At 41.7% G+C, this 23,987-nt stretch overlaps 1 protein-coding gene across 1 annotated transcript in view; it reads right to left on the minus strand.

The window, feature by feature from the left end:
* Positions 1-23,987, minus strand: part of BCAS3 (BCAS3 microtubule associated cell migration factor) — a 296,311-nt gene that overhangs the window by 218,344 nt on the left and 53,980 nt on the right. The window contains exons 12-14 of the mRNA XM_058817596.1: positions 23,706-23,876; positions 16,647-16,740; positions 7,165-7,298 (exon numbers count right to left, since the gene is read on the minus strand). Coding sequence (XP_058673579.1) covers positions 7,165-7,298; positions 16,647-16,740; positions 23,706-23,876 — 399 coding nt within the window. The remainder of the gene's footprint in view (positions 1-7,164; positions 7,299-16,646; positions 16,741-23,705; positions 23,877-23,987) is intronic.

Here is a 23,987-nt window from a genome sequence, read left to right on the forward strand (position 1 = left end):
CGTATTCAGTATATACACTGTAATTCACAGTTCCAAATTTTGTGTACTTTTCAACATATTCTGAGATTATGACAACAAACCATGCTGCAAAGTGCTGCAGAAAGCCACAAGATCTTGATATAGTTTTCAAACAGAATTTTGTTCTAAAAAGAGCTGGGAAATTGTTTCAATTACATGTTTTGTATTTGCTTGTTTAATCTTCAGAGATTGCCCAAAAACGGGAAAAGGGAGGGATGAGAACAAAAGAGAGAGATCTCACCACTGGGCCTGATTTTGACAAATACTGGCACAAGTCTTATTTTAGCTTAAAATGGTCAGTTTTGAAGCAAATATAAAAATACAGTTAAACATTTTCCACTAGGGTTACTCCTTGCATAGATCTCAGATACGAAGTCCAGAAGGATTTAATTCTCTTTCAAGTGTGCTTTACACAACGCTTTGATGGAAAGCAAATTCTTGCTCCTGAAGGAATGCTTTAAAAGAGAGATTAAAGTTTGTTTCCAAGCCTGTCCTGGCAGACAACTCAAGAAAACAAGTAGTCGAAGTTAAAATGATTTATCATAGACAAAAAAAGTCCTGAAACAATTCTTCCAAAAATGTTTTTAAAGGTAAAAGCTGACTAAAAGGAACCGTGGACACAAGTGGGATTTACCACAGCAAACAAATATATAGACGAAGGATTAGTTTTCATTATATTATTAAACAGCATAAGCTAAATAAAATTCTTTAAGATTTCGCTGAAGCCAGTTTTACAATGCACTAGGTACTCAAATTGGAGTAAACACTGATAAAATCTTGACAAATATTCCAGAAATGCACTCCAGCTATTCCAGACAAAAGCAGCAAAGTATTCATCCAAGTGCAAGTTTCCAACTGAGCCTGAAGCCTCGGAGATAAAAAAAGGATTTAAGTCTGGTGACTTGTGACAAGATATTTGATTGGCAGACTGTCACTACACAAAATGCTTCATCAACATTACCGAGATCAACTAAAACCAGCGCTGCACACCTGCCCCTTTCAGTCCTGGTGATATCCCCAAGGAGGCAGCTCAGAGAGCTCCCAAACCTGACAGCTTTGGCACTTCCAGGATTCAGCTCTGAACACCTACAGTGCAGCACTCGGAGCTCTGAGCTGGCTTACAAAGTGTTTCACCTTAACAGGCTGCTCAGAAGGGATTAGAGACCCCACAGGGATTAATAAGGGCTCCAAAGAACCCCAAAGGCCGTGGAGTCAGGGAAAACGACGGCTCCAAGAGTATTTTAGTACTTGCTGTTAAAGTGGCAAATTCTCCTGGTCAAAACCAAACATATGAACTGTGTAAAAACTGCCACTCTCAGTTACAACAGAACTATGAGATGACAGAAAAAAAATTCCATCTCACTGTAGCATGCAACAAAATGTGTGTTTCTACTTTAGTACTCAGTTTCCAGTTGGCACCCTGAGGGTTATGTTCCTTCAAAAACTACACACAACAGCCCTGGCAAATGACAACCCCAGCCAAGAAATGGGAAACAATCACTACAGGATGTTTTTTTTTCCTCAGTGTAAACATTACACAGAAAAAAGTATTCCTGATCTACAGGAAGAAAGTGTGGAACTCCGTAATCCCAAACGCTCTCTTTTAAAAAGTGCTCACAAACATTGGCTGCAGTCAGAGTGGGCATCGTGGCCATGGCTGCCTGAAACATGGCTGAAACCTCAAAGGCAGAAGGGTTGTGATGCTCAGGAATAACATGGAAAAAGTGCTGACAGGAGAGCGTGCAATGAATAAAGATTTACAGGAACAAAGCTATGAAACCCCGCTCAGCAGTGGCAGAGTATTTTGGAAGCTGCTGTTCCTCGTGATTCACCTACTGCTCACTGGTCTCATTTGTCTTTCACAGACCCAGGAGGAGCAGCAGAACCACAGGCAGTCCAAGGAGCTGATTCAGAGAATATTTCCAATTCCAAGGGCATGAATTAAACACGCTCACACCAAACCGGCACAAACCCATCTGTGCAACGCGAAGGAGCCCAGAACTCTCCAGGAGAACTGGAAGAAGGCTTGGACCAGGCTGAAAGGACAATGCTCATCGTGGCAGTCTCAGAAACAACTTCAAAAATCAGCTGTGTCCATGAATAAAGCCCTATAAATTATGCCTGGGCTGAGCTGTTCCCCACCACGTTCCTGTACATTATGCTGAGTTCTCGACTGCTCAGAGTATAAACAAACTGCACAGTGGCCCATTAGTGGTTTTCAAGTTTATGCTAAGCGTTGCAGTTTATTGCTGTTCTTTAGGTTAATGTACTATTATTTCATGTATTTATAATATATTTCTGGATTTGTTGTTAATTATGATGTAATGTTTAGATACCAAAGATCAATCAAGACCCCATAGTGTTTACAGATATATGTTAATAAAGTACAAAGTACAGCAGATCTCTCACGATGCAGTTTATTCCATAGCTCAAGGTCAATGCCACATTTAATACTCACGTCTGTATTTTAAAATTTTATCTATCCTCCTCTGTCTGGACCAGTAAAGGGAGTTACAGACCTGAAATTTTGTTTAATTTGGGAACCTATAAGATGTTTTCAAATTCTTTTCAGTCTAGACTCTCCATCTTTCTTGCAGGCTCCCTTCAGGTACTGCAAGGCCACAAACGCACCACTCCAAAGCCTCTTTTGCAGGCTGAACAATCCCAATTCTCTCAGCCTTTCCTCATATGAGAGGGGCTCCAGCTCTCTAAACATTTTGGTGGCCCCCTCTGGACATCCTCCAAAAGGTCAGTGTGCTTCCTGTCTTCTCCTGCTTCCCTCCAATTATTCTTCTTTATAACTTCCACTTCTCTGTTTCCCTGTGTTTTGAACATTATGATGTAAAATCCTCCAGAAAACTGAATTAAAATGTAGCTACCACTCAGAGCCTGCCCTGAGTGACACATTCAGGTAATTTAATATACAGAGTCTTCCAAGGACACAGCACATGTGAGCAGCTCCACAGAGGATCAGCTTTCAATACTGTACAGATCAAAAAATAATTTCTGAATCACAGAATCACAGGATGGGTTGGGTTGGAAGGGCCACAGAAGCTCATCTGGCCCAAGCTCCCTGCTCAAACAGGGTCAGCCCAGAGCACCTGGCACAGGACTGTGTCCAGGTAAATCACATAACAGAAAACCAACCTCAGTGCTGAACCCTGGATTTCAACAATAATGATCAGAAATAAACCGCATTTTGATCTTCCTAGCACTCTTTTTTTCCACCCCTCTGTCAGTTGTGTGGAGTTACACCAGGTGCAATCTGTGTATTCTTCTGCATTTTACTGCATTTAATTAAACCTGGAGAGTAGGAGCAGCAGTGCTGCAACAGGAACGTGACCTGTTCATGATCACTGTGCTGTGTCACAGAGAAAAAACACCCTGATTTGAAGCACAGGACTCAAGTATTGAATTATGCTGTGCAGGGAGATGGCAAAAAGAAAACACCAGTATCATTAAGCAATGAGAAAGAGCAGCAGTCCTGAGGAGGTAAGGGTCAAAATAAATTAGAAAACTGGTCTGTATGTGAATTTTCTTGGCTGAGAAAATTAAGGAAATGATGTAGCAACAAACATAAATGAAAAAATAATAAAATCACGGTCTACACAATATGATTTATCAGACCCACACAGACCCAACTGGGTCTCCCCAAGTCCTCAACAGTGATTTCAGTTCTGTGTAAAGCAAGGGCAGAATGTGGGCACAGGAGAGATCCATGTGGGGCCTTTAACAGAGCTGAGCTCTCTGTCAGTGTCTGAGCCTGCAAATGCTGCTCAGGGCTCAGCTCCCCAGGGCAGCCAAGCTGCTTCTGACTGCAGCAGCTTCTTCTTGGCAGCTCTCATCTGACGCTGATCAACTTCCCAAACCAATCTTGATTATTTCAAGCCCATCCCCAGCTTCTTTCCTAAAAATAAGAAAGTCTTCCTAGTTTTACAGAGTCTATTTCAATAACTGCATCTATGAGCATGTCACAGACAGGAAGGGATTTCTCAAGGCCATGAAGATTCACATCCAATACCTGGAAGTTGTTCCAATGTTTCACTACCTGGGCACAGGGTATGACACAACCCTGAGCAGTCTCTGTGGAATCACATCACTGAAACATTCCTGCATTCCCTGGAAAAGCCTCACATCAGCAGGCAGGCTGGAATGTTTTTATCATTCCCTGTTCACCTTCTCCAGCTGAAGGCAGTTCTAGCTGCAGTTTGGGAGTGGGAATAACAGGAGTCTGACAGAGTACAGGATTACAGAGGGGCTGGCCAGCAGCCAGCTGATGCTATCGTTACGTTTATTTGTCCTAGGCTGAGATAATGCTGTTTTCAGGGATTTTGTTTTTGCTGTTTACAATTTCAGATCAAAGAGAAAGGATCATCAGGTGACAGGCTAACTTTCATCTGCAAGTAAATGAGCTTCCTCAGTTCAGAACATGCTATGCCTTCATTAGAAACCTTCCAGAATGCTCTTGGGTAAAAATATGAGTGCAGTAAGTGTTGCCTCACAATGCAGGAGCTGGAGGACAAGCAGATGTATCCTTAACCAAAATGTGCAGCACATACACGTGCACATTTCTCCTCTTTCCAGCTGAACTGTGCAAGCACAGATCCTCTGAGAGGTTCAGCTCTGACTCAGTAAAATACAGCCAGCCCTTGCAATGGACCCTCCTGGTGTTACCCAGTGCTGCTCTTTGTCCTCTTAAGGGAAAAAAAAATATAAAATCTAGAGCACAAGTGGCACTCAAAGGCTAAAAGATCTTAATCTGGTACAACCAAACAGGGATTCTGTCTGTGCTTGCAGAACAGTGACTGTGAACACTGTGACCTTGGGACTCAGTGAATTATCTGAGCACTTCACATTCTGCCATGGTCATTGTCTTCACAACTCCCTTCTGAGGCAGAGGCCCACCTTCCATCCCACCCCATCTTCATCTGAGTCACAAAAAGGAGATTTTGGGAAAAGTGGGTGAAGCTCTGTCAGCCAAAATCTCACATACAAAAGCAGAGCTGATTTCAGCAGGGACATTAAAATCCCACATATAACATGGCCATAATGATGATGTTTAAACAATTTATAATGGGTACTAGCTAAACAAATTCTGACACTGATAATCACTCATGTCCATCAACACAAATTAGAACTTTTTATAGCTCCAGTACAGAAGGTGACCTTTAAGACCATTGGCCTTGATTCACAGTTAGTTTTAAACCAGAGGGGAAAAAAAGAAAAAAGGAAAAAGGTCTGGTAGCAAATGTATACATACTGTTCTAACCAGACAGGAGGTACAGAGGCTCCCAGTGTGGGCTGCACTGAGAATTTTATATTGAACAGCCTCCAAAATTCTTGTCTAATGCTCCTCATACATGAAATTCACACAACAAAAGAGCAGCACCAGCAAACTCTCCTCTCATTGAACAGCTACAAGTGCTGTTATTCCAAAAGAAAAAAAAGTGAAACAATCCCTCATATTATATAAATATTTCAAACTATGTGTGTTGAGAATCACAGGTACCAATGCAATATTGTTTAATTATCCAGGGAGCTGTGAAATCCACCAACACACCTCAGACTGGTAAGAATTTTCTCCATTTTATGCCATTCCAAAAGCTATACTGTTCACATCCGAAAAGAAAACTGTGTGGCAAACTAGGAAAAAATTTTACTATGTTGATTCTGTGAATTTTAATGCAATGCTTTCACAGAGATGCTAATACTATATTCCAAAAAAACATGTATCAATAAGGGTTTCTTCTCTAAAACATGTTCTGTTTGGTTTCCAATGTGTGCCTTGAAAACAAGTTTATCAGCTGTAAAAACCAGAAGAACATCTTTGTTCCTCATGACTGAAGTCCTGTGCTTTGGGTTTCAATATTGAGTCTTTGTATGAAGGGAGAACAAAAATAACTCTAAAACATTAAACACGTTATAGAACGTGCCCAAGTAGATGGCAGAGTATGTATATACACACAGATCTCACTGCTGTTTGTAATATTTATAAAAACTACTTGTTAGAACTATATATATTATCCCAAATGAACAGTTTTTCCTAATTTCCTCTCACTTTCCAGACTGGTTTTTCTTCTTATAGTACACTATTGCCTGTAACAGCAATTTCACTTTTCCAGAATGGCAGCAGGAAAGCTTTAGAGTATTTAAACTACCAGAAATGTAAATTCACCCAGATCAAAACTTGATCAACCACTGCTAAGTTCAATAAAGCTTTCACATTCCACTTGTTACAAAGGTATGGTGAGAAACTTGAGGGAAACTGCTCAACTCACAGCAGAAATAAAAGGTTTGAAGGAACTGTTATCAGGTACCAGAACCAGCCAAAGCTCCCAGTGCCAGGGTGACAATCCCAGAGCCCCAGGCTGTCCCTGTCACTGTGCTTTACATCTGTGCTGCCCGTGTGCAATTGCATCAGCAAGTGCAATACTCATTCCTTACCCTGTGGTGACATTTTTATTCCTGTGTTTAAAGCAGGTTCCCTCAGCAGTTCCTCATGCTCCAAAGGTGAGGCTCTGCCATAAGGACTCGAGCAGAACTCGCTGCTGCCACAGGCACGGCTCTGCCAGTGAGAGCAGATCCCTTTTCCCCACCTCACAGCAAATCACTTCACTGAGCATTGCTTAAAATACAATTCCACACTTCCCCACCCTTGGACAATATCCTAACTTAGCCCTCCATCTCTGACAGGGGGATTTTTCAACAGGGAAGTTAAACTGGGGAGTCTCTGCAGGTTCCCCCACCGTGCCAAGAAAAGTTAATCACAGCCTTTTGATTAACTCTTCCTTTCAACTCTTTAATTGTCTGTCTGTGGCTTTTACCACCAGAGTCAGGCAAACGCTGACAGTTCCCTCACGGGCACGAGACAAATGTTGAACATGTTACATGAGAAAAGGTTAAGTGCAAACACAGCCAATAATCAGGGCTCTTTGGAGGCAGTGCCAGATCTGAATAAATCTGACAGCACCTCATTGCAAAGGGCAAGAATTTATTATTGTCCAGGTTAAACGCTCTGCTCTTATCCCTTCTGTGGCTGGAGCACAAGAAAGGCTCTTTGTGTGCTGAAACAAACATTAAGGTGCCAACATACACAGAATGTATAAGGTGCCTGGGGATTATTCCCCAGCAAAGAGTTTCACTTACTTTGGCTTCGGTCTCTCCCCTGTGAAGTGTGTACAAGTGATGGACGGCACTTTGTGATGATGACCAAGGATGTGTCAGGATTTGGAAAACATGGAAATCATGGCCTAATGTGTCAGTGGTGACCAGCAACATCCCTGGGGAAAAAAAGAGAGAAAAGAAACACAAAAGAGCAAAAGATTAATCGCTGCAAAAGAGGCTTAAAGTGTCTGTGTAAAAAACACTGAGTGTGGCTTACATTTGGGGTTTGGAAACAGAAGAAAACACAGAAAATTACTGAATTGAAAGGGATTCACCTCATAAAAATGAATCAGGACTTCAACTGAAATCATATTCACAGTACTACTACTTAAGTATTAATATATTAAGATAATATTACAACACAAATCTATAAAAACATCTGAAAAATCTGAATATTCCAACTAAATCTGAGAACTGTGCAACCAATATGAAGCATTGAAGTGATGAATGTTACAGCAAAACCCCAAAATGCTCTTCCCTGGGCAAGAGCCAGTCTAAAAAAGATTGATGTCTCCACAATAACAATTTTTGGAAGAAGAGATTATCGAAATCCAGCCAAAACAGCCCATACCAAAACAATCCTGAAGAAGCATCTTCCTTGTAAATGAAAGGAACTGTCTGATTTATTGATGAAAAGCAGAGTTGAGAGCTTCAAATTAAACACTAAATGAGGTACCAGGTTCATTGAAAACAGGCCACTGGTGGAGGTACTGAAATGATTCAATTAGATCAACAGAACCACAGTAACTTACATTTGCTATTTAATTTTTTTTATCCCACAATGTCTCAGCCCACACCATAACCCAGTTTTTTTTACAAAGATACTTGAAGTCAATTTGCCATAAATTTATAGCAATTTATACAAAAAATGAAGTATTTTTGTACACACAAGGACAATACAGCATTATGGCAGAACTTAGGATTACAGTAACAAACTACAGATTTATTTTTCTGATATTAATGAAATTTAAAAGGTTATCACCCAAAGTAACCCTCTAACATTTAGTTAACATCAAGTAAAAGTGATTTTAGCAGTTTAATAGTGACATTCTAAATATTTTTCAAGGTACTCATCTATTAAAGAAAAACCAGGAATTCCCACTTGGGTCTGTTGCAACATTTCTCCACATAAAGCTCAACTGAAATCTTTTATCCTGCAAGAAGAGAACTTAGTCTCCATGTTTTACATGACACTTATTCAGAGGTTATCTTATTTCTGCCATAAATGAGTGTCCATTGCCTTCATTTATTTACAGGTGATACCTGAAATTGCTTTTCCCTCTGCTGCCCCAGTTACCAACAGCACACAACTGAAACTTCTCACATGTTACCACTGATTCTCTACCTTATGACAGTTGTAAAATTCCAGTATTAAACAGTAAAATTCCAGTATTAAACTGTAAAACTCTAGTACTAAACTGTAAAAAGCATGCCAAGCAGCAGAGTAAAAATTAAGTGTGATCAGCTTTTCTATGGGACACCATTTCATCACTAGCTTGGTATCCCGAGTGCTCTCCCTCTGTGGCAATGCTGAAATCCAAGAGATTGGGTCCTTTAGGCCCAGACAGAAAAAATTTCTGTCTTTTCTTCCCGGTCTTTAGGCCCAGAAAGAAAAATTCCTTTGGCCTCAGAGGCTGAAGGCTTGGCCCTGTGGGTCCCATGTCCTGAAACCTCACCCAGGGTAACACAGCACCCTCAGAGCCTGCGTGGCACCAACAGGGCACACTCAGCTTCTCCAAAACCTCTGAAAGAAGGATCCTGTGAAGGCAAACACGCAATTCCAAGGTGCTGAGGCCCACCAGCAGCAAGGTACAAAATCCAAATTACTCTCAGAGACACAACTGCCTCCAAGCCTCCCCTGAGCTTGACCACTGGGGCTGGCAGGGCCGGGCCCGGCGCGGCCACCCACGCTGCACCCAGGCATTTCCTGCAGCTCGCACAAACGCAGCAGCTCACATCTGAGCTCAGCAAGATTCCCTCCAGCAGACACACTTTTACTGTTCCCGGCTGTTCCTCCGGCCCCGAGTGTTAGAAATGAAAGGGAGTTTGTTATGGAGCTGAGAAATCCGGGAGAGCGCTGGGGTATTATGTTTGGGCGGTAAGGCATGTGAGCTGAGGTTGGTCTGGATGTTAATGTTGGCTTAACTGGCAATTTCCTTGATTTGTAGTGACTGTGTTGATAGGAAATACAGCTCAAGTTGCTCCGGTGCGAGGCAGCCAAGCCTTTCGTGTGGGATTATGCACACAATTTGCATTAATTCTGTTCTGCAACATCACAAACTACACTTCCCCTCCAGTGAAGTGTGCGGTCCTCAATAATATATAGCATTTCCAGCAGAGAAAGCTGGAAGCAAAGAGGGGTTTGTGTGCTGGAATCAGGCTGCTGCTGTTACTGGAGTGAGGATATTCCAAAAGATCTAATTCAACCCAGTAAGAATTTATCTTCTCTATTCCCATGCTTGTCTCTCCTCATGCTTTAGACAGCTTTATACAGACGTGGAGGTGCTTTGGGTCCTTTTGTGCTCTCTCTTATTCCTGATGGAAAGGACCTTTGGAGAAGGAGAAGCTGGAGGAGATGGATCCATAAGACTTCTCTGAATACTGAGCAGACAAGCTCTGCAAACAGATATTTTTTCCTCCCTCAAGGCTTGAGAAGTCTTTTATAAATACAGACCCAGGGCAGAGTGCACCCAGAGCTCCCAGCAGAGCGTTCTTCCTGTGGATCCCAGCGCACGGCACGATGCACTCAAGATGGTAAAAAACCCCTAAATCTGCCAAAAATCTGTCTGGAACTGGAGACAAAACGCTGTGCAATGATCCCAAGCCAGTGAAAACACAGGATCACCACCCTTGTTGTCCATGCAATCCAGGGGTTTTCAGCTCAGCAGGATCTGGTTTCCAGCGCTGGCGAGAGCCGCAGGTGTCTGTGGGCAGCACAGGCAGGGCATCATCCCCCTGCTCCTCACAGGCTCCTTCCCTACCCTACCCTACCCTGCTGTGTCACCAGGCACAGCAGGGCTCACTTTGGGCACAAACACCAAAACCTGTGGCACAGGAGCCCCCAGAACCCATGGTGGTCCCTGTTTGTTCCTACAGTGACACCCTGGATCCCAGAGCCACAGCTGTGACATCCACCTGTGTACCTGCAGCTCTGAGCAGCTCCAGATGATGCTCCCAGCTCTTGGTTCCATGTGTGCTTTGCCTTTGGGTTTTCTGGGTTTGGTTTGGGGTTTCTTTTCTCTGTTTATGCTAACTTGAAGGAGTACAGAGGTGAAAGATAATACATTTGTGGCTGGAAAGGAATTGATTTAAAAATAGAAAGATGAGTGGTATCTGATTTGGCAGTTTGTGTCTGATCTAAACTCCTGCTGCCTGTCCCGTTTGGAATAAATGCATTTATTAGATGAAAGCCCAGGGAAAACAGGTCCTTCACTTGTATTAGAGACTCTTTTTCAGTAAGTTAAAGGAGGCCCTTTCACACCCACATTTGCATTTGAAGTACAAATATATTCTGGCAGGACTTGTATCAACACGGAGGTCCCAAGCACAACACCACAGATGGGAAAGAACGTGTATTTATAAAACAGCATTCTGAAATCTCTTCCTCGCCCCTGTTATTCAAACAATAAATCACCCATGTTTCAGAACACTGGGCTGGGGTTTGTGGTGGGATTTTCCAGCTCTCATTACTTCACACTGAAGAATCCCAGTTTTCCATTATCACGGCTCAGCCATTTTGTTTCTCTCTCCATCTCCCTGCAGCATCCCAGCAGGAATTCCTAATCCCAGTGGAGAAACACGAACCAGAATCCTGGTCCTACCTCACTTTCACTTTCAAGTGCAGGAAACTTCAACTCAAGCTTCTGAAGAGGCCTTGTGACAGTTTTCCCAAAGTTGTTTAGAAGGAAACACAGGTTAAAGCCATGCTAAGTTCAGTCTGAATGTTTTCTCCTATGAGGGACTTTATGGGTGAATAATCAGAGATGAAAAGTGAATAATTCTTGAGGATTTCCTGCTTATTTTTCCAACTGGCATTAATCCCGGTTTAACAGATAACAGCTGAAATCCATTGGAAGTCTTGCATACACAGGACCCAGTGGAAATTTATGTGTAAACCAGACTTCATTTAGTATATATCTCATTGCAAAAATTCTGATTTTGCTTATCCACAGTACGAGGGTGCAGCCAGATTAAATTAATGACTGTTTTACTGTGTGGTTGTTTTAAGTCCACAGAGATGATTAAAATCCAGTTTCAAAGGAAGAGATATCCTAGACAGGGAAAAAAAATTAGCAAAGCTTTGTTTTACCTGCCCTAATTTACAGCTTCCTACTTTTCCTGCATTCTGTTTGGGGAAACAATCAGCTTCTTTCAGGACAGAAATAAAAACACGAGGAATATATGCATAAAAGGAAAAACCAGTACAGATGTAGACTGTGGCTTAAGAGCTATTTCTGCAGTATCAGAAGACTAAACCAGACTCCGGCCTGGCCATAAACTAAGCCCACGCCCTAAATGAGGTGCCAAGCCACAAAAAGCATTTGCGTCAACTGGGAATACAAGGAAAAGAAAAGGCTGCTAATTATAGGGGCTGGAAGCGGAAGGGAAGCGCTGGGAGCCGAGGCTGCGCCGTGTTTATCTGGGAGCTTCCTCCCCCGTGAGCCCGGCCCCAGGCTGGCACCGCAGCTCCGATGGACACCCGGTCCTCAGCTCCCCGGGGCAAATGAGAGAGCGCTGGGAGAGCTGGGCAGCCCCACCACATCCTATCTGCAACACCTCCCTAATTACACAGCTGCTGATTGCATGCATGTAAATGAGGTCCTCACGCTTGGAGCTTCCCTTCAGTTTCCAGAGCGTTTTCCACTTCCCCAAACTGTGTCACTGCCAGCACTCACTGAAGGATCCAACACCTTCAAGCTCTGTTGGATTTCTGTTCAGAACACCAAGGGCACAAGTGCTGGGGATCAGGCACACATCTGTGGGGAGGAAATGTGGATCCATGGGCAGACTGGATTTAGGAATGCAACCCTCAGATTTCCATGCCCAGCCATGGAGAGACCAGTCAGCCACTGCACCAACTCACTGCCTGTCCAAAAAGTGACAAAAAATATGAACTCTCACACTTCAGTTTGGAAATCTGCACTGGGATCCCACACAAGGCTGGTACTGAGCTTTGGAGAGTCCCAAATTACAGGCTCAGAGTGCAGAGTGACTTAGAGCAGCTCCTGGTTCTGTCCATACAGATTTCCCCTGGCACTGCCACCTTCCACAGGCTCCCTGGGACAGGATTCCTGTTCCACTGAGCTCCCTGGGCTGAGCAATTGCATTCATGGGACAAAGTTTATATGGCCCGATCCAGAACAGCAGCTTTATTTATACCCACTCAACCCCTCTCCCAGGCAAGTGAAAATACAGCCAAACATCAGAGCTGCTCAAGCCCTGGGTACTCCCAAGTGGACCATGTGCTGCAGTTACAAAATTTGGCCTCAAAAAAAACCTTAACTAAATAATGAAATTCTGATTTTAGCAAAATTCACCGCAAAATAAATGCAAGCATGTAAAGATTTAATGTAAATATTTTAAAAATCCCAAGAAGTCAAAAGAAAGACAAGAAAAATAAAATATTATTTTCCGAATAAATAACTCCCTGTGACTCCTTTAACTCCTAAAATAATCCATGACTACAGCTCTTCCTTCACAACCAACCCAAAATGCAATTCTTGATCAATCATGAAAGATTCCTCCTTTTGGTGACATGGGACAGAGGGACACAACATTTGTAACTGCAGCTCACCAAACTGCCTTAATTTGAACATATTTGTCTTCCAAGGGAATAATTCAAGCTGAAAACCAGAAGAAAATGAACAGAAAAGCTGAAGAATTATTCTGTCATTAAATAATTACAGCTTGATTGACTCTCCAGAAGTGTTTTCCTGCCCACTTTCTCTGATCAATGGGAAAAAACTTGAGCAGAGATGTTCCAATTTCACCCTCTTTAACAATTAACTCAAGGCCACTGTCACATTTCAATATAGAACATTAAAATAATCAGAGCAATTTCAGGTCTGTTAAAGGTGCAGTCAGGCATCCCAAGGGTGACACAGTTTAATCTGTTTTACTGCTGGCCCAACATTAATTTTCTTGTTATTAATGGGTGGAAAATCTCTTTTGTAGCCGAGGAAGCGTAATTATTTTACGTTTTCAATGTCTTGCACTTCACAGCTCTCAGCTGCCAAGCTGGCAGGAGCAACACTTCTGGAAAGCAGATCATTTATTTACCACACTTAAAAGAAAAAAAAAAAAAACCCAGGTATTTATAAACCAGCACCATTTTTTAGCTGTTTACTAACTGAGAATCTTATTTGAAAACTTTCCTCTTTGACACTAAAATTGGAATGTACCTGCCCTATCTCACTGACTTAAAAGCTGGTCCTACTCCCAAATTGAGTGTGGATTTAGTTATAGCTAGAGAAATGTTTTAATCATTGTATTTTCAGTTTGTTTTAAGGACTTTTATTGAAAAATGTTGTGTCTTTTGCTCCCTCTAGAAGGGTGAGAAGCCAGGATTGAGTCCTGCAGCTGGAAAATCCCTCTACGCTGAATCTGAATGCAGAGAAAAGCTTTTATTGGGAAAAGCTGTCCCAGGAGAAGACCACCAGGAAGCTTAGGTAACAAAATGTCCTTTTCAGAGGCTCTAAGGCTACTTACTTGCCTTAACAAATTGGAAGTTGAAGCAGAAGCCCTAAAAAATCCAAGGGGATAATTCTCATCTTTCCTGGCGGCCCACAGGGTTTGTTGTACATATAGTTCTTGGCAGGACAGCCTGACAGGGAAACCAGGCCCAAACCTTCCAAAAACAGGAGTGAATGATTGAAACAACCTTTGAACAGACATGAAAACTCCTACACTTCACTTGCCTCCCAAAGCAGATCCAGGGGATGGAGATGTTTGTATGGATGCTTCTGGAAATCCCAGCTGGAGCCCAGGAGGCAAATCCAGCTCAGGCTCTGCACTGACCACAGCAGGAATTCCCACAGGAATTGGGATCCCACACAATCCCCTGCTCTGGTGGGCTCAGAAGCTCAGCCCAGCTTTCAAAATTAAGTCATTATTGGTCTGCATCCCTCGAGGCTCCCATGGAAAGTGGAACTCCAGAGGAAGAGCAGGAAATGTCCTGGCATCCTCCAACTCCAAGCTCAACACTGGAACACCAAGGCTCCAGAATTATTGATCATATATAAAATTTAGGGCTGATTTCTCTACACTGTATTTCATCTATAAATTGTGAAAATAACATCTCTACAGGTTTTCATGCTCCACTTATTCCCACATTGCATCCTCGAGGCCTTGTGCCCCAAACACCTTCCCTGGGGAGCCCAGGGGATCTGATCCTTCCTCCCCTCTGCAGGGGCAGCAGGAAGAAACTTTATGGGCTGAAAGAACAGATTGTCCACTGGATGTGGAGAACTTGCCCAAGTGCAGACAACAATGTATTTAGCAACTCAGCTTTAGCACAAATAAAACATCTGTACTTTGCTTTTAAATGTGGTGAAGTAAAGACAATTGACTGACATAAAGCTGCAGCCCAGTAGATTTTAAAACTACTCTCAAAAGCACAAAAACCAATTCCTGTAGTGTGGAGAGATGTGGATCATTTACACACAAGTTGGTTTTCATTATCACAGTTCATAAAGGCCTTTATACCTCTGATCTGCCCAAATGAAGGGAGGATTCTGCTCGTTTTTAACACCATAAAAACCTATACAGGGATCCTCCCAAAACCCAGGCCTGAGCACCTGTGCAGCTCCTGTGGTGAGACACGATGGTATTAAGGGGTTTATCAGCCCCAGAAAGTAAAATTCTCAGTGAATCAGCCCTGCAGGCACTGTGTGCTGGTCACTGCCTGGAATTAGGAGTAAAAGTGGGGTTTCAGAGCAAGCAGCCAAGGACAGAATCAAAAGGCACCTCTTGTTTTGTTCTCTGTAATGAGCCCAGCCTGATTGCCAATGAGCACTGCAGAATGAGCTGGGATGATGCTTCAGCCCTGGCTTCAAACAAAATCCTGCCTTGATGTTAAATAAAGAGCTCACAATGCTGGCTAAGTGCTGCTCTCACTGGAGGAAGAGTTCTCTGGTGGTTTGTCCCCATCCCTCCTGCACATCTCACACAGCCAAGAATAACACCACTTAAACAAGTATTTTGCCATTAAACACCATTTGATCTAAGTGTCACTCTCTAAGTTATTGTCATCCTAGTACCTGAGCAAGCCAAAGAATTTGATCACAAAAGAAGAATCCAGCAATTTGCAAAAATATCCTTCCTTTTGAAAAATAATAGTTAATTTGGTTTTGCAAAAACATTCTGCTGCCCTTTAAATTACACAATCCTAGAAACTCTCTTAAGGAGGCATTTAATTAATATCAATTTACTATTCCAATTTAAGCAGCTGTATTTATTTCATTTGTTTATTTCATTTCATTAGCATTGCTCCACTTTAGGTATCATCCTTCTTCCAGAGCACAGAGCAAAATGACTGTTCTGGAACTGAGGATTCTCAGTTCACTGCACAGAGCTCCATGAAAAATCCCCTTCCAAGAAAATCCAGGCAGATGAGAATGCAGCTTTCCTGTCACAAAATCCCAGTGAACTGCACTGCACTGTTAAAGAGTTCTGACACAACAGATGGGGTGTCAGAATGACACCAACTGGTCAGCAAAAGTGAAAACATAAATGACAGACATTTAGTTTTATTCTCTGAAATGTGGCTTCACCCTCCTGATCTTCATGGCATTTGCTACATCTTAGAAATTGTTAATTTAGGCACTGGAAGCTGCTGATTCCCTGACCATTTCCCTGATAGCTGCTGCAATCAGCCAGAACATTATTTATCTGCAGATAATGAAATGTTAATTGTCAGATTAATAAGATCAATTAATACACAAGGTTTGCACCTGCACCTGCTGCACACAGTGACTGTTCATTTCTAAAGAGGAAGGAGACAAACAGGTACTTTGGAGGAGTTTCTTACAAGTATTTTCAGATTGTAGTTGATTTCACTCAGGAGAGAGGGTAAGATCACAAACTCTTCATTAGCAAAGAAATAATAAGTTACTTTAAAAACCAGTGAAACAACTTTATTTCTGTATTCATGGAGGACTACAATTTAATCCATGCGCTGATCCCCTGGATCCCTGAGGATCACAACCATGTGTGCACCTGGCTGGCAGGAATAATTCCTCAGCAGTGGAAGAGGGACTGAATGTCCTCTCTCTTAGTAAAAGAGTTGCTAGAGTTTGAAATTTCCAGCAAGGACAAATCTGAAATTCCAGAAAAGACAAATTCCACATCCAGCACTCCACAGAGCAGGTCACCTGCAGTGTCCCAGTGGGACCAGCCAGGGGACACGTTCCCATGGGATTTCCTGCCTTGTTTACATCCACCCCAAACCCAGAAGGATCTCTTACCACTGGGGTTGAAGGCCATGCAGCAAATGGGCTTCTCGTGGGCAGGGAAATGGGCCACGATGCCGTCGCTGTCCGAGTCCTCGCTCACCAGCACCTGGGGACAGAGCACAGCCCAGTCAGGGGACAGGCACTGCAGGGGGAAAATCCCATTTACTGACCCTGGAAATCCCCATTTCCTGACCCAGGGATTGCTGTGTAAGGTGTCACATCCACAGTGTCCCTGCCTGTCAGCTCAGCACCAACAATCCTGGGAATTCTCTCACATACAGAGACATGAGACTGCTCTAATAACCAGAAAGGATTATCCACACTATGCCTTCATTTATCCTATTTATTTCCTATTCATTTATTTCCTATTCATTTATTTCCTATTTATTTATCCTATTCAAATTAGGGAAAATAGAAAAATAGTCCTGTTTTGCTCCATGAATTATTGCTGACTGCACAAGAGCTCACCACACCGTGCTATGCAGGAATAAATAAGAATAAGAAGAATAAGAAAATTAAATAAGAATAAATAAGAATATTCAATCAGAAATGTGTAGGGATCCCAGGAGCTAAATCATTGCTAGAAAGAGTTATATAGGATACTTCATATGTAGCCTCTTCTACAGGATTAATTCAACATGGCTTTATTTGAGAAAAAAATAAAAATTATAAATGCACTGCTGTTATCACTCCTGCAACATAAACCCCTGTGCAGCAGGCAGGAGCAATGGATGGCAACCTGATCCTTAAATATTTTTCCTCTGGAAATATGACACAAAGCAAAAAGTCACAACATCAAAAACTGCAAAACACCTAAGACTTAGAAACAGACTTAGATAACTTGAGAACTCAAAAAAGGCCAAATCTCTATTTGTATATTATGTTAACTGATCCCATGCTTTCAATTCTTTTGTCATTTACTGCTTAAAAATATCTTCTTGGAAAAAAAAAAAAAAAACTCCAAAAGTTGTAGTTTTTAAAGATCTCCCCCTTTCCCTATAAAAGCTGATTTTCTGGTATAGCAAACTGGCCTTTGCAGATTCAAATTCAAGTATGTTCATCCCCTGTACTAACCAAGTAAAGCAAAATAAAAGGCAAAAATACCAACCATAAAAGTACCTTCATCACTCAAAAACTGAATGTGGCACTCAGGGCTCCTTTCTCAGCACCTGATGGGTGCCACTGCCTGTGGCAGAATGGACAGAACTGGCTTTGGGAACACACAAGGAAACAACACCTGCTTGTGCATGGAAAGATGAAAAGATATTCTTCCTCTTCTTAAAAGCAGCAGGAAAAACTAGATCCTTTAGGAACAGAGAAAAGTGCTTTTTTTAAATCACCAATCCACTGAAATCTTCAGGATTTGTCAGGTCCTCCCCCTGCTCTTCTGCACTGCACTTAGGGATAACAAATATCACTTTTTACAATTCCAACACTACAAAGAAAGGAGGAAAAAACTGGACTTAACTCCATCATCAACCAAATGTCCCTCACAAAGATGCCACCACAGCAAGGCCTGGTTCCCATCCCAGTTCAGGGCTTGCACAGCTTTAAATCCCAGCATGATTTCCCTTTTTTACAGAACCTCAGGAAATCAAAACGACGCTGATACAACACCCGGTGCTTTAGGAACATCCAACCAGCTCCTCCAGCCAGGGGAGCATTCCGTGCCCCTGCAAACAGCAGAGTTGGGAATTTTTCCTGGAAATCCAACCAGAGGGACAATTTCCCCAATAACACACACAGGGCTGTCAGGGAGCTCGAGGGAAGCAGCTCATTCTCCCTCCCAGAGCCCACAGGAATCCCAAGGCTGCAATTTCTTTCCTCCCAAACAGGCTCCCTTCTCCAAGGTAGTGGCTCTAAGAACTCTCCTAAAAAACCTTCCAAAGCCTCTCACTGAGAAAGGTTCAGAGATGCCAGCATGGCTCTGGTGATCACAGAGCTCCAGCAGGATCCTCCTTGCAGAGCTCCCAGCAAGAGACCAACACTGAGAATTTTCCTGAACGAGCCCTCAGCTGCTCCTGATGCCCAAAAATATTTTATCAAGAGTTCAACAGGATTTTCCCCAAACCTGCCCAGCCCGTGGCTGGGTGTGCTGAGCCAAATCAGCTCCCAAAGCAGCTCTGTCACAGCAGAACTCTGCATTTATCAAAGATTCATCAAATCATTTATCAAAGATTCATCAAATCACCTTTATCTCACCCTAAAAGAGACAAAGCACTGAGGGCAGTGTTGCATTTACTACCCCAGCAGTGTTTGCTGCCAGGGCAGGGGAGAACTGCAGCCAGAGCTTTTTCCTCCCATGCCATATTTTCCTTCCTCTGTGGTATTTTCAGTACTGCTGAGCAGAAGCCACTCGTAATTATGACTTTAATTATTTTAATCTTTAAAGGCAAATTACACCACTTATCCCAGTGGAGACATGTTTTTAAATAAAACATGAAAGTAACACAAATAAAAATGGACCCAAATCTAATCAAGCAGGTCCTACTCTTAATACAATTAAGAAAAGAGTAATCCCATCATCATAAAAACAAATATGTTTGGCAATAATTATAAATATGAATATTGTATAACAAATATTTGCTGTACACTTGAGATCCCCAATGTTTTAAAGAGCTGGAGTTTGATTCACAAAGAGCCTCCCCCAAGTTACAGCCAAGGTCAGACTTCAGTGGAAAGGGGCTAAAAGTGATAGATCTGTGGCATTAACTACTGCACTCCTTTTAATAGAATCCAGCATAAACTCAAACCAGCCTCACGCTCAGCCTGAACCATTTATCTGAGACAAAAATGTCTTCTTGACAAAAAGCAGATCTCCTTTAATAAAAGTGAGGCAGACAGTATTATGCTCTGAGGGAATCCTGTTGCTCTTTTTATATTTATATATAAAAAGAATTCTTCTGTAATACACGGAGATATAAAAAGTGAAGAAAATTGAGGCCAAATCTCTGACCATCAGAACATCACATCAGCCTTTGCCAAAGCTGCTCCTAAAATAAAAGCCCTGGTGTTAATGACCGGTGGAATTATGGCTGTACTTAAAGTTTTATTATTGAATATGCTTCACTCTCTGAGCTTCTTTTTGCTTCAGACCAAAACTTCACAACAATTCCTGCTCCTGATAAGCATCTTGATTTGGTTCAATTGCTATCAGCTCCTCACCAAATCAAAATGAACTTTGAAAACTGTGGCTGCTTTTTTCCTGAAAATTCCTCTTTAATGCAATAAAAAGTTATAGGGAACAGGAAAAAAAAAAAAAAACCTCACATTTTCAAACATAAATAGATCAACATTTTATCTTATTTTGCTGAGCTGTTTTGCAAATATTCCCTGCAATATTGCTGAGCTGTGGAGGAGCTGCACGGGGAGATTCCACCAAGCACAACCCCAGTTTTGGGGTTTGAACTGGCCACATCTTTCTCTGTCAGCCAACTGCTGGATGTTGAACAGATTTACATTCTGCCCCAAAACTGGTGACTTTTGAGCAAGGTCATTATTGCCGCCTGCACGTGGGCGGCCCAGTGGATGAATTAATTAAGAATACAGAAACAAAGGTCGAAAGAAAATAATTTTTCTTTCAAACCCAAGCCAATAAAGTCTTACACGTTTAATTCCAATTACTGAAAAAGAGGACATCTGTACAGCTTTAGGTTTATCCATTTCAACTAATTAAGGGATTCAAATAAATAGTCCTTCCATCTAACTGAAAAGTTTGCTAACACTTCATTAGAAGGAAGTTTAAACAAGCACACAACCTTGTTAACATATTTTGGTTTACCACAAAGTTACTTGGGCATCTCGATAATTATTTTTATTCCTTTTACAAATATCTCCTGACAGCCAATGTCAATAATTCTGCATTCCTCTGCATTTATTTAATTACCTCATAATTCAAATTTTCTTAAAGTAGCACCAATTCTGAAAGTAGGAGCTATCACATAAACAACTGCTGGGGATGAGAGCTTTACATTCATAAGGTTTATTAAAAATATTTTCCCTGCAGATTTAATCCTGCAAGATTACATTAGGAGAGTTCTTTGGTCTTAAATTGTGGATTTCTCTGTGGTGAGTTTGCATTTCAGCCTCTGCCATGGCATCACAGGGCAGTGAATGAGACACATCGAGCTCCCTCTCTCATCCCTCATATTTAATGCCTTTGAAATGGGAGAAATTACTAAAAATTAGTGAAAATTATAGTTAGTCCTCCTGGTTTGTGTCCAAAACATTTCCCTTCATCATCCTCCTGGCACAGAAATTGTTATATTTGTACACATGCACAGAGCAGCTCAATCCACCTTTAGAACCTGTGTCTGTGCTTGAAATAACTGAAAAAGTAATGGGGTCATTAATTGGCAAAACTTTAGTCACATTTATTAAAAAAAAATATGCTTCCCCAGTCAAAAAAAGTTCCTATTTCTCCTTCAAAATTATGTATTTGTCTGCCTTAGATTTATTGCTGTCTTCCATTTTCTTTCTCTTTTTAAAACAGATTTTTTTTTTTACTGTGTCTTATCTCCCAGGCGTATTTTATTACTTGGAAAATGCGTCTTTCACTGCAACACCCAAATTCTCAGTCAGGCTGTGCAGGTGACAGAAATCTTTACTGACCTGAAGGAGCTGAGGTATTTATTTTACATCAGGAGGGCACTGATGATAGGAAAAGAATTCCTCCCTGCTTCTGAAACTGCCCTCAGCTGTGACAGGGCTGGAACCCGTGTGAGCACACACCAGCCCCTGCTGGATTCAGGGATTCAGGGATTTCCAAGTGCTCATTTAGCCCAGAAAATATTTGGTTGGAATTTTAAATTCAGGGTTTGTCAGTGAGAGGAGGAAGAGCCTGATGGGCACAGCCATGAACATTCCAAACCAGACACCTCAAACAGAAGGAGGGGGTGGTGATTCCACTCAGAACTCTTCATGAATCTGAAAACTGGGGGGATAAAACAAGTTAAAATCCTCTCACTGAGTGCTGCAGCACTGGAACAGGAGTTCCCTCACAGCAAAGTGGAGTCCCCATCCCTGGGAGGATTCAAGAAATGAGCAAATTTGGCAATTTGTTTTCATGGGAACGGCAGAATTCAGTCAAAGGCTGGACTTGATGATCCTGCAGGACTTTTCCAAATGTACTGATTGTGTGAATCTGTGATTCTATAAAGCAGTAACTTTATAAAAATCACTGAAAACAGACAGTGACCCTAAAACTCAGGATTTTACAGGGCCTGGCATCACCAGCCTGTCTTACCACCCCTCAGCCAAAGTGGGGATGGAGCTCAGGGGATGAGCCACGTACAAAGTGCATTTATTTATTTTTAATCAGCTTTCTTTTTGCCAGAGGGACATTTCAGTAAGAAAAAATTGTTTAAAAAATCTCCTGCACCATGAAAATCTAACAACACAAAAAAGAAGTTATTTTCTTTTTTCCTGGAAATAAATATAATTCTGGAAATAAATATAATTCTGAAAGCAAATTGCAGCTGTAAATAAATTGTATAATTTACCAGCATTTAAAAACTTCTGATCAAAAAAATATGAATGCAATACACACAATTAGAATATCCAACTTCCTAGAGGTTCAAGACAAAACTTATTTTCCTAGAGCTGATGGTTTATTTATGTTAGAGCAGCAGGGTTTGGACAAGACAAACGTTATCATTTTTACAGCTCCTCTCCTGGAGTGCCCTTTAGGCTTTGAGAGCTCCCTACCATTGTTAGGGTCAGAGGACAAGTTCATAAAAACTCTAAATCAAATATAACGAGCCTTAAAAACCTAAGATCTATCATTTTTTCCCCCTAGGCCAATGCAGAAGAATCAAAGCACAGACAGGGACCAGCAGAAATAATGACCACATTAAACAGCTTCATCAGAAATTTATGAAGTCAAATTTGGCTTTTTTTTTTTTTCCTTATAGCATATGAAGAGCCAAGAAATTATTTTTTTCCTGGAAACAAAAACAAATCCCAGAATTATTTTAAAACCTGACTATAAGATCCTAATTTTTCTTTCCATTATGTTTTTTCTTTTATTTCAATTTTGGAAGAAAATGTCTATAGTGCTTTATGAACAATTCCCTTTCAATGCAACATTGCTTGGATAAATACTGCCAAAATTAATTCTCAGGGAACAACCATAACAAAGTTTTTCTTTGTTTTGTGTTGTTTTTTTCAAGTAAAAGATTTTATTTTCCTGTCAAGAAAAAAAATAAAATAACTTTGCTAATCATTTGACTTCTGATGTGTCCTTAATACCTCAAAACTTACCTGCAATGAGCTTCATAAAGATAGGGGAAAACAAGAAAAAACTGAAGTTTTTTTTGCTTTAAATTCAATAAATGTGACCATGAGAAAAAAAATTCTCACAGACTAGTTACAGAATAATGAAGTGTGTGGGAGTTCTGCGTAAACACTGAATCCAGAACCAGCCACTTTAAAAATAAATGAGTGGTAGAAACAAACAAAAAAGACATGGATATCTTCCCTGGCATAAAGACAGGAAAATCCAGCAATTTAGAAATTGTCTGATAATGGTGTGGAGTTTGTAACAAATTATTCTTCCTGATGCACTGCACTGTGTATTGTTATATACAGTAAATTTATTCTATTATTATAAAACAGTGCAAATGCCTCACAAACAGCATTGTGCTCCATTTGGGATTTACATAAAATTATAACTTGTACACTTCACACCCAACTTCCCCCATCATTTTTTTTTAGCCTGGAATTCAGCAATTGCCCCATTCCCAAACAGCCCCACATTCCAGTTCTGTATTAATAAAGATCATCAGACTCCATCTCCACTTCCACTGATCAGCATCAATCAATGTCAATTAGGAACAAGTGCTGGGGAGACAAAATGTGACACTTCACACTTGATCTTGTCAAAGTGTCACATAAATATGCTGCAAGGACAATATATATTTTGGCTGCATTTCAGCCCCAAACAGGATTTCATCCCAGCTCTGTGCGCCTGTAAAACTCCTCCGGTTGATTTTTCACTCCCACCAGCAGACAGAGGATTTCCCTGGGTTGGGGTGGCCATGCAGGCTCTGGCTGGGGTGCACACACTGTTACCTGTCCCTCTGCCACCGTCTCGGTGTCGATGATGGTGACGATGCCGGGCACCAGGGGACTCCTGCGCAGGTTGCTGTGAGCCAGGATCTCCTCCTCGGTGGCGCCCGACGGCAGCGTCCCCGTCAGCTGCGTCACCACCTTCCCCACCATGGTCAGCCCAGTCTTTATTGTCTGCAAAGAAAAAGGGAAAAAACCTCTTCAAATGGTGTTTGGGGCTGTGCTGTGGGATCGGCTCGGATTCTTTCTGGAAGTGGATTTTTTTAGGAGTGGTGTATCAGCTGC

The sequence above is a fragment of the Ammospiza caudacuta genome, chromosome 20, assembly GCF_027887145.1.
Source record: "Ammospiza caudacuta isolate bAmmCau1 chromosome 20, bAmmCau1.pri, whole genome shotgun sequence".
NCBI classification, from domain to species: domain Eukaryota; kingdom Metazoa; phylum Chordata; class Aves; order Passeriformes; family Passerellidae; genus Ammospiza; species Ammospiza caudacuta.